Source organism: Anomaloglossus baeobatrachus, chromosome 3, assembly GCF_048569485.1.
Source record: "Anomaloglossus baeobatrachus isolate aAnoBae1 chromosome 3, aAnoBae1.hap1, whole genome shotgun sequence".
NCBI classification, from domain to species: domain Eukaryota; kingdom Metazoa; phylum Chordata; class Amphibia; order Anura; family Aromobatidae; genus Anomaloglossus; species Anomaloglossus baeobatrachus.
Genome location: NC_134355.1, coordinates 628198371 through 628209735, shown reverse-complemented (window position 1 = coordinate 628209735; position 11365 = coordinate 628198371). Strand labels below are relative to the sequence as shown.

The 11365-nt window shown below is 40.6% G+C and overlaps 2 protein-coding genes across 3 annotated transcripts; both read left to right on the top strand.

Annotated features, from left to right (window-relative positions):
- The first annotated feature begins 413 nt into the window (after nucleotides 1-413).
- Nucleotides 414-7366, top strand: LOC142297340 (microtubule-associated serine/threonine-protein kinase 4-like). The gene is made up of 14 exons (XM_075341575.1): nucleotides 414-685; nucleotides 2247-2345; nucleotides 2791-2884; nucleotides 3194-3264; nucleotides 3635-3720; nucleotides 4610-4818; nucleotides 5286-5424; nucleotides 5518-5650; nucleotides 5796-5961; nucleotides 6120-6221; nucleotides 6474-6596; nucleotides 6749-6858; nucleotides 6948-7274; nucleotides 7361-7366. The coding sequence occupies exons 1-14, from the start codon at nucleotides 458-460 to the stop codon at nucleotides 7364-7366; spliced, it is 1893 nt and encodes a 630-aa protein (XP_075197690.1). The 5' UTR covers nucleotides 414-457.
- LOC142295681 (uncharacterized) lies at nucleotides 7242-9885 on the top strand. Of its 2 annotated transcripts, none has more exons than XM_075338778.1 (4): nucleotides 7242-7930; nucleotides 8253-8341; nucleotides 9189-9278; nucleotides 9498-9885. In XM_075338778.1, the coding sequence occupies exons 1-4, from the start codon at nucleotides 7371-7373 to the stop codon at nucleotides 9629-9631; spliced, it is 873 nt and encodes a 290-aa protein (XP_075194893.1). In that variant the 5' UTR covers nucleotides 7242-7370; the 3' UTR covers nucleotides 9632-9885. The 2 variants fall into 2 exon arrangements, with proteins under 2 accessions (XP_075194893.1, XP_075194894.1); XM_075338779.1 differs by having other exon boundaries at nucleotides 9152-9278; nucleotides 9498-9616.
- The last annotated feature ends 1480 nt before the right edge of the window (nucleotides 9886-11365 follow it).

The following is an 11365-nucleotide window of genomic DNA, read 5'->3' as shown; positions in this document are numbered from 1 at the left end:
TAAAATCTACTATTGTTAAAAGCTACATCATATTTTTTAACCCATAATAGATGCGCACCAGATGATACTGGGTTATCCCACAGTAATTAATTTCTTACTGATACAAAACACTACGTATAACAAATATACTGTAAATATATTTTTTTACAACATAAAAATACCCTATCTGATAAGAATATAAAGCCCCCTATAGCTCTGTACTCCATGCCTGCATCTGGTACTAATGCTCAGCTACCTTGTTGCCGCCTTAAGGGTTGCTGGGGAACTTCCTTATAAGGTAAGATGCCCCTTTAAGAATAGAACTCAGGGTTCCATTATGACATCACAATTAAGAATCCCCACTTATACCAGTGTTTTCACTCTCATTCTCACTTTGACACTTGTGGTCATTGCTGTTAGTGATAAAGCTATATAGGTCTTCATCTACAGATCGTGCTTTGCATTACTTTTATTTGAAATGTCTGGAATTTCTCCAGATAAATTTCAGGTGCTAGCACAACTTCAGGAGATTCTTATCAGCTATGACCCTGACTTTGTGCTACCACTACCCTGTGGCATCCTCAGCTTCACATACCGGCTGGTTATGAAGCTAGTGAGTGACTGCCTGACCAAATACAATCATGGTCAAATTAGCTCAGAATATCTTGAGCATTTACAGCAGAACATCAGGACAGCAGTACAAGAGGTAAATAGCAGACAATCTGCACAAATCTTATAAAAATAGTAATAATAGAAAGTAATAATGGAATAAAAATGTAAGTTTATTCGGTAAAAAGTACCCTAATAAAAACAGCCAAAGAGCCAAAATAGGGCACACAGGCTACATGAGAAGGGAGAGAGTGGGATCTAAAAGATTAATTGAATTAGTGGTGGGAAGGTTGTGGTTGTGGAGGAATAGGATTATTAACTATTTAAGAACAAGGGAATTTTTCATTTTTTCAGCTCCCATATTTTCATCACTTTCTTTCAAGAGTCATATATTTGTAGTGACAGACGTGTGAGGAGTTGTTTTTGTTGTTGCTTTTTTGCAAGAAGACTTGAAGCTGTGAATGGCTCTATTCTTTTTACCATACAATGTACTGAAAAACGGGAATAATATTCCAAATGTGATGAAATGGTAACGAAAATTCAATTCTGGTTTTGCTTTTAAGGCTTTCAATATGGAGAAAAATTACCTAAAAACATTATTCTCCATGATAGTCTGATAACTGTGATATCATTATAACTAGTGGGCCCAGATCTTGTGAGAATTGGGGGTATTAATGTGGAATATTAATAACTTACGCCTTGTACCAGTGCGCTTCTTGTAGAGTCTCATTTTTAAAAAGGTGTTGTTTTTCTCCTGGTTTAGCTCAATCTAATATCTAAAGCTGAGTGTATATATGTACTGTATGTGTGTATGTGTGTATGTATGTATGTATGTATGTGCGTATGTATGTATGTATGTATGTGTGTATGTGTGTATGTGTGTATGTGTGTATGTATGTATGTATGTATGTGTGTATGTGTGTATGTGTGTGTGTGTATGTCCGCTAAAGGAATTTCCACCGTCGCATGTATAATCACGAAATTTTGCGCACACACTCCATTTGACTCAAGGAACGTCATAAACTATCTTTTGAGGGAAAATTTTAACCCTACGCTTTACAGTTATTCGCCAAAAGACCTGCCTCCATTAAAGTTAATAGGGCTGGGAGCCACAGTGCAGCCAGAACTCAGAAGAATGCGCAGCCACGCCCTTAAGTGGAATGTTGGCATGTCACAATGCAGCCAGGGAAAGAGACAGAGAGACAGACAAACAAAGAAATAGGGAAAAAATAGGGAAAGAGACAGACAGAGAGAGTCAGACAGGAAAAGAGACAGACAGACAGATAAAGAATGAAACAGGCAGAAAGAGAGAGAAAGAGAAAGACAGTTACTATCCTGGGCAATGCCAGGTGCTACAGCTACTTGATATATATAATTGTGGGGTTATCATTGTTGAAGTCACCCCTAGATTTGGGTTGTAAAGTTAATAAAGGATGCAGTGACCGTTTTACACCAGTCACAAGCAGCCATGTGTCTTATGTACATACACTGGGTAAGGCGTATAGACGAGGACATTTAATGGTTTACAAGTTACCAGATTCCTTGTCAGTTCCCAATATAAGCATTTTAGTGCAGATAGGAGTAAGATGGTGACATAAAGGGCCTCCTCCATTCTGAACTTTCTCTCATGATTTTCTTGTTTATTTTCATCTCTATAGGCTGAAAGATCCCAAAGTGGAGAATTGGCCTTTATTAAAGAACTGGCCCAAAATGTCCTGAGGGTACTAGAGAACCCATCCTGCCAACTGGAGCATCAGGTAAGGATCCATCATCTTCTATATCTCATGTCATTGTTGTCTGATCTTCTCCAGATTTCCAGTCATGTAGCAGAAGGTCAGATTTATGATGTTTACGTTCTACCTTTGGTTCCAGGCAGACACAGGGTATAGTATGACAGCCTGTCTCCGCGGTTCTATCTGTGATGGCAGTCTGTACTCAGCGGTGCGGAGTTTATATTTATGCTTCTGTCTTGCTCGGTCATCACAGACTTCCTTCTTATAAATGCTGCAGTTCTGGGAAATTATTAGAGAACAGTTGTATATACAAGTCCATTATGTATTAATGTACCTTTACTAGAGGGAGCGGCCGGGTATAGTTCATCCCATACTGAAATTATTAAGTAAATCCAGATTTAGATTTAGATATATATGGTATTTAGTATTTCTGAAATGTTATATTAATTGTATATATTATATCCATCAGGAAACATCAGAAGATGACTCCGAAGAAGGGCAGGACCTAAATATCCCTGACTGTGAGACCAGTCAGCTGGAGCTTAATACTGATCTGATAGAAGGTAAGCTGATCACCAATATTTTACATTCAAATGTCAAGTAATAGAGAACGGCAGAGAATATGCAGATTTACTCTTCATCCTCTGCATGAGGCCGATGGCTACACCAGAGCCCCCCATAGACAATATTGGAGGGCGCTCATATAATTCTGCTTCTTTTCTGGGGTTTTCTCAGCTTAAAATATAAAAAGAGGCTCATGAGTCCCCGATCATATCATTGTTGGGGATTCAATCAAATTTGCCGCAATCACAGATTTATCTACTGATACAGACTATTACATGACATCTCTTCATTATTTATCATTATTTTAGGAACATCTGTGCCGGCAAATACTGAATGTGGAATATGTGAGACACCAGAGATCGTCCACGAATCTACCAGTGTAAGTATCAGAGGGATGTCTGTATAATGATGACTGGGCACGAAATACACATCCCATATTATATCCCATATGACAATGGGATATCTCTGTTCTTCATGTAGATCAGACCTATTATATGTGATGATGGCATTATTCCTGCCTCCTCTGTGTGATGACCCTCGTCATCCCCTGCAGTATAATAATATATTTATATGGAGGATACAACCCTTTAATATAAGAGCGTCTGTGGAGGGTCCGGCTTGTATGACGTCCTCTACATCTGCTGCAGTGTAATCAGTGGGATATAATATAGACGGGAGATGTTCCTGCATCTGGAGCTTTATTTTTCTGTAGTTTCTATGACCTAATATAATTTCTTATTAATTTATAGGCCGCGAGTGGATCCTTAAATGTAATGAGAAGTCCTTGTAAGAGCGACTTTGATCCGATCAAGCTGATCAGCTTTGGAAATTTTGGGTGAGCTTTTCTTTGATATAATATTTATTTCCAAGGACTTCTAATGACGACGCCTATGTCTCTGTGTCCCGCTCATGCAATGTTCCCATACAGAAATTAGGAGTCGATATCACTGTCCACATTTGTTACTATTCAGGACAGATGGGATGGAGTGTGAATGAGGACCTCCTATAGGTGATCATTTATGGAGTGTTAGAAAAAAAAAAAAGCCAGCACTAAATGTGCACTACAGCACTAAACATTCCAACTGTATTTATTATAAAATTGCGATTTTTGGCCAAAAATTGCAATTTCTTGAGCTACCCCACCACGTCACGGCAAATCTCATTTGGGGCAGTCCTACGCTAAAATATTTTTATAAAATATGCCAGATGGCCTCACATATGAAATAGTAGAACTGCTCTTAGCAGCACTAACCTGGTTTATTTCAATCCCGTACCCATGACTGAGTCATGGCTGTGGGCGGGACAGGTCCAAGCAAATGCTGCATGAAGTAAATAGCCTGTGGACAGGGCCTGATGACTGTATGCGAACAGTCACCAACCGCCAAAATCTAGACAGGTGGAATACATCCCAAATTAGGGTGCATAGCTAGGTGGGGGTCAGCCACCGACCAATTGAATGAAAAAAAAAACCCAAAAAAGCCAGCACTAAATGTGCACTACAGCACTAAAAATTCCAACTGTACTTATTATAAATTTGAGATTTTGGGCAAAAAATTGCAATTTCTATTTTTATGGAATTTTAGTTTATGTATTTGTAGACACGTATTTCTAGAAATGGTCTCACATCTAGTATTAACCATTAGTACAGAAGATCATTTGATGAGGTCTACAGACAGATTATTAGTAACAATTGATAATTAATCATGGATTTTCCTTTTCTCCAGTGCCGTCCACTTAGTGCGCCATAAAGCCACAAAACAGATCTGCGCCATGAAGAAAATGGACAAGCAGAACCTGAATAATACATGGAGTCTTGAACAAGCCTTTCTGGAGAGGGACATCTCAGCAATTGCGGATTGTCCCTTTCTAGTCTCCATGTTCTGCTCTTTTCCTACTAGACGACATCTTTGTATGGTGATGGAGTACGCACCAGGTAGGACACATCCATTGTATATATATACTGCCCACGTCTGCTTAATCCTTATATATACCCAGATTGTGACCACATGGGCGGTTACATGTCCACACAGCATTTACTATAATGTATCTATTACCAAGATGCCTGAAAAATCATTGATCTCTGTGAAATCCTCGGGCGTATGTCCTGACTGAGCATGGCGGCAATTTCTGATAAGGATAAAAGCATAAATTGTTTATATTTGAGCAGTTTTTATAGATGGCAACTTTCGCAGAGAAATACATGAGGCTTGTAGATGAGGCCGGGCTCTATCTCTGTGTATAGGGTATCTCTGTAGTATACAATATATGCTGTGCATTATACAGTTTATCTCTATATATGATTTTCTGTTCTAATATCTTTGATTATTTCTCATTCACCCTCATCATGTGTAATTTACATTGTAACAAACCCTCACCTGTGATATTTGGTTTCTCGTGTAGGAGGAGACTGTGCCAGTCTCCTAAAGAACAAAGGTGCTTTTCCTAACGCCTTGGCTCAGTTGTACATTGCAGAAACAGTTGTCGCTGTGGAGTATCTGCATAGCCATGGTGTGGTGCACAGAGACCTGAAGCCTCAGAAGTAAGTGACCCCTGTATTATAATGAAGGGGAAGAAAGTTACAGATTGTTATAGAGTCTATGGGTTATTACTGACGCCATCTTTTCATTCACAGCCTCCTGATAACAGCTACAGGACATATTAAAGTCACGGATTTTGGGCTTTCAAAACTCGGCGTCATGAGACCAACGTCCAACGTCTACAAGGCTCCAACTGAGGACATCATCAGAGAGTTCTGTGATAAAGAGGTCGGCTTTACTTACAGGATCTTGTACTTTACAGATCTCTTCTCTTTCTCCTTATCTGATCATTTCTCATTTAGACGTTTCCTTTGATGTCATTTGTTGAAATGATATTTATTGATCATCATCCCTTGTTTTTGTTTGTTTCCAGACGGTTGGCACGGTTACCTACATGGCCCCAGAAGTCATCCTATTGAAAGGATACGGAAGACCTGTAGACTGGTGGTCATTAGGGATCATTCTATACACATTCTATTTAGGATATGAACCCTTTACTGGGGCTACCAAGAAGGAGATTATGCGCAGGATCGTCTATGGTAAGCAAAGTAATCTGAATGCCATGTGGTGTCTCTGTTATTTGCTTTGATTTGTTCTGTGCCCAAGTTTCTATTTTGTTAAGAAAAATGGGGTTTTTTTTTCATGAAAATGAATTCAGATGTTTTATTTTATGTAATACTTGATTTTTATATAACAGCTGACATACCTTGGACATTTAATGAATACTGTCCTCCACCAAAAGCTAAAGAATTAATCATTGCGCTGCTCCGAAAAAATCCTGCACATCGACTTGGGACAGGTAATATTATCATAGTATTAATAATGATTTATTACACCTCATTGACAAGACAAATGACCATGCCCATGAGGACCAGCACTGAGGGTCTTTACTCCACCTACTTGTCCATTCCCCATTCTTCATACTATCACTACATTTCCTTCATGTCTGGCTCTGTTTTATCTTCAGTTCAGAATAACATAAACTGTACAGATATAGAGAAGTTTCTCTGACAATGACTGTGTTATTTTCCTTCTTGTCTTCCTTTTCCAGGAGGGGCAAATGAGATCAAAATGCATCCATTCCTGTGCGACTTGGACTTTGACAACCTGCTAAGTCAGAAACCCGTGTTCGTTCCTGATCTAAAGTCAGATCTGGACACCAGCAACTTTAACAGTAAGAAACATGAGACGTCCTCCGTAGAAAACGGCTGTGTGTCTTGTCTTTAATTTTGTGTGACAATCAGCTCCCACCATTATTAGTGATAGCATGGTGACTGTCTGACCAAGTCTTATGCTAATAATCTCTTATAACACATTACTTTGCAGCTCGCTATATGAAAAACAAACATGTGGATTCCGATGAGGAGGACACCAGTGAGGACAATAAGTGGCTAGAAGTCCGAAATTTTGTATCACCTTATCAAAGGTTTTGTAAAGTAAGTATGTGGCCAAAAAAATATATAAACCCTATAGCTATAAAAAAGTTTTAAAATAAATCTATTTTATATTTCTTCATTTATTTTAGCTATCTATCACCAACACTGAGAGGATGACCAATGAAGAGCCTATGTCACCTCCAGGATGTTCCAAAACCAATACTGAGAGGTTGACCAAAGAAGAGCCTGTGTCACCTCCACAGTGTTTTATAACCAATACTGAGGGGTTGACCAAAGAAGAGCCTGTGTCACCTCCAGGGGGTTCCATAACCAATACTGAGAGGATGACTAAAGAAGAGCCTGTGTCACCTCCAGGGGGTTCCATAACCAATACTGAGAGGTTGACCAAAGAAGAGCCTGTGTCACCTCCAGAGTGTTTTATAGCCAATACTGAGGGGTTGACCAAAGAAGAGCCCGTGTCACCTCCAGGGGGTTCCATAACCAATACTGAGAGGTTGACCAAAGAAGAGCCTGTGTCACCTCCAGGGTGTTCTATAACCAGTACTGAGAGGATGACTAAAGAAGAGCCTGTGTCACCTCCAGAGTGTTCCATAACCAATATTGACAGGATGACTAAAGAAGAGCCTTTGTCACCTCCAGGGGGTTCCATAACCAATACTGAGAGGATGACCAAAGAGCCTGAGTCACCTCCAGGGGGTTCTATAACCAATACTGAGAGGATGACCAAAGAGACTATGTCACCTGCAGAGTGGTCCATGACCAATACTGAGAGGTTGACCAAAGAAGAACCTGTGTCACCTCCAGGGTGTTCTATAACCAATACTGAGAGTATGACCAAAGAGCCTGTGTCACCTCCAGAGTGTTCCATAACCAATACTGGGAGGTTGACCAAAGAAGAGCCTTTGTCAGCTCCAGAGGGTTTAATAACCAATACTGAGAGGATGACTAAAGGAGAGCCTGTGTCACCTCCAGAGTGTTCCATAACCAATACTGAGAGGTTGACCAAAGAAGAGCCTGTGTCACCTCCAGGGGGTTCCATAACCAATACTGAGAGGTTGACTAAAGAAGAGCCTGTGTCACCTCCAGGGGGTTCCGAAAAACCCTCAGACATGTGAGTAGATAATTATTATTATTATTATTATGTGATTTATAAGGGACGAGTAGCACAAATATAAATCCAGCATCCACCGCCCCATGATTGCTGATCTCTGTAGTTCTGGATTGTGAGAACACTGTAATAACAGCTGAATATGGAGACCAGCCATTCATTTCCAGTTCAATACAATATTACTAGTTGAGTCCATTATTTCTGGAAGAATGGGGTCCTGAGTGGGGAATCTCTTCCGTGTTTTCCTAATTGGCCTTACAGGCAGGTGCTCGTCCTTCTATATTGTTTTTACTTGTAATTTACTTGACTTTCTTCTATCAAACAGAAAGAAAGAATCTTCACTTTCCAAATCTGATGGTGGGAATCAGTGTTTCCCTGTCACTAACATTGCGGCATCCTCGCCCTCCGTCTCAGGTATGTACAGATATATAGATCATCCTATTATTTATCTATTCTCTTATATAGCGCTTTTAATTCCACCGCACCTTACAGACATGATCATCACTGCCCCCAGTGGGGTTCCCAATTTACATTCCCTATCAGTATGCCTTCGTAGTGTGGGAGGAAACCGGAGAATCCGGAGGATACCCACGGATTATACGGGAAGAACATACAAACTCCTTGCAGATGTCCTTAGCCTATAATCCAAAAGTGTAATGTGAATCTGCACATGAAGGATCAGGAAATTACTTACTTTATTCCCGTCGCCCCACTGAATTTTATTTTTCTTTGTGGGGAGTATATAAAATCCCGCATACGTTTCAAGAGTTATTGGGCCTTTATATTTGGTGCAAATGATTATGGTCTTTACCAAGGGGGTGTGGCACACAGGATTTTTTTGGGGGCGTGTCTTCAGACTTCTCATTATGGGAACTATTAGCCACGCCCCTATGGTAAACACCATAAAAATTAGCACAAAAAAATATATCTCTGAACTGAAAAGGGGACGGTAACAAATAACAACCAGCGAACTCAGGGGAGAGCGGGAATAAGAGAAAGGTGAATCCTGGACACTTTTCACCTGGTGACGAGTCCTCTATAAAGTTACACTGAAGGTTTATGGAACTGATTATATAATAACACTGTGTCCTGCTGCAAGTAATGTCATATTAATAAGCGGACATAGATCCTTGGGGAGACACCACATGGCGGCACACAGAATAGTGATAGGTGCATAGTAATCAGGTCACTTAACTTTATGAAGATACAAACCTAATCTTTTAGGAATTTATAATCAACATTTTTCTGACTTTTTGATTAGAATCTCCAGTTCAGAAAGGAAGAAGATCTGCTCTAAAACTGGGAAAAAAGCAAAAAACAGAGACTGTAGAAGAGGGGGAGAGAAGGCGAGGTAAGTGTGACCATAAGCTCCATGTTGTGTGATGTCAGTGAGAATTCATGTGGAGCAGATGTGATCTGTGGTGGGTTTGTCACATCTATGATGGCTGACGATGGTCCCATACCTGTGTATGGAGAAGGTTCCTCTACCGTCCGGTCACAGTGACACCACTGTACTATCCTCTAATATGGAGTCCCATTACTTACATCAGTTTTTCATTTCTTCTCACAGGTTCTATCTTCCGCCGGATGATATCATCCTGCCGGCGTAGATTATCCAGGGCTGCTCGCGCTGTCAGAGAAAGCTGCATTTTTGCCTGCTGTCAGCGGGGCTCCATAGTCATCACAGAAAACCCCCTCATCTAGCGCCCTGAAGAAAATACAGCACATCCACCATCAATACTGTGCTTGTATGGAAGAACTTGTACCACCTATGGGCAGCACGGTGGCTCAGTGGTTAGCACTGTAGTCTTGCAGCAATCTGCAAGGAGTTTGTATGTTCTCCCCGTGTTTGCGTGGGTTTCCTCCGGGTTCTCCGGTTTCCTCCCACACTCCAAAGATATACTGATAGGGAATTTACATTGTGAGCCCCCAAAAAATGAATAAAAATTTAAAATTGATTCATATTTTAACTTAATTATTACTAATTTAAAACTTAATTATTAATGGCATATCAATACTATACATGTCATAAGTATTTGATGGGTTGGACACTGGAGATGAGCGAGTATCGAAATATTCGTATTCGCGATACTCGTAACAAGTACTTTGTAATACGCGCGTATTCATTCCGAATGGCGAGTATAATGCAAGTCAATGTGTAATTAGAGTAATTATCTGCTGGACTCCAACAGAAAAATACTCGCATTTCCCAATCAGAAGAAAATTACTTCCATTTCCCATTGACTTGCATTGTACTCGCTATTTGGAGAGAATATGCAATTATTACAAAATACTCGTTACGAGTATCACAAATATTTCGATACTCGCTCATCTCTATTGGACACCAAACAGGAGAAGAATGGTTCTTTGTCTCCCATTAATGCTTTACACCCTGGCCACAATTGGTGTGATGACCAGAGATTCTGTTATTCCTAAGGTTATGTGCACACAGCGCTTTTAAATGCTGCATACCTGCTAAGTAGTGATGGGCGAAAAAGTTCGGGGTCTGTACCGGATACCTAGTATATGTGCACGGACCCCCATTACAGAAGTCTCAGGGAACTCGGTGTAACGGTTCGGATTTGGCCATCCAAAATATTAAAAAAAAATTCAGGAAAAAGAAAGAAAATAAGGAATAAATCAGGAGCGTTATACTTACCGAGTCTCCCACAAGGCTGTAACACCACATCAGGGTCTGCTTATTAACCCTCATACATATTCACTGCTTCCCTCGAGCACCGTCAGTCCCAACATGTAGTTGGTTGCCGTCAGACCGCGCCCCCACCCTGTGTGAGAGAATGAAGCCAGCACTGATTGGCCAGACATTAACCAGTTAGTGCCCGGCTGCTTTCTGCTGTAGCCTTTGAGCTCAGCTGTGGCATCCATCTTACATGAGGAGGGAGCGTCAGTCAGGAACTTGTGCTGCACCTGATGCCAGACGGGCAACTAAGCAGCATGTACTTATATCTGAGCGAAGTGTGTTTATATCTAATATAAACCATATCATACCTCCCAACCGTCCTAAATTATGTGGGACTGTCCCCAGTTAAGTGAATACATTTACTCAGTTCAGTGCATAAATTAAATTCTCATCTGCTCTGGGTTACCAATATGGCAGGACTGAAACTCGTGAACTGATTGTCCAAAGGCAGCGGCTCTACCATTGACCTACTGCCTCTATTGAAAGAGAAAGAGAGATAGATAGATAGATAGATAGATACAGGGATAGATAGATACATGATAGAGAGAAACATGATAGATAGATAGATACATAATAGTTGGATAGATACATGATAGATAATAGATAGATACATGATAGATAATAGATAGATATGTGCCGCCCACGTGCCAGCAGCCGGGCTGCTCGGATCCGGATCCGCGGTGGCTCAAGAGGTCTCTGGACCCGGGGGTCGTGCGGCCACTCGATGAAAGGGGGAC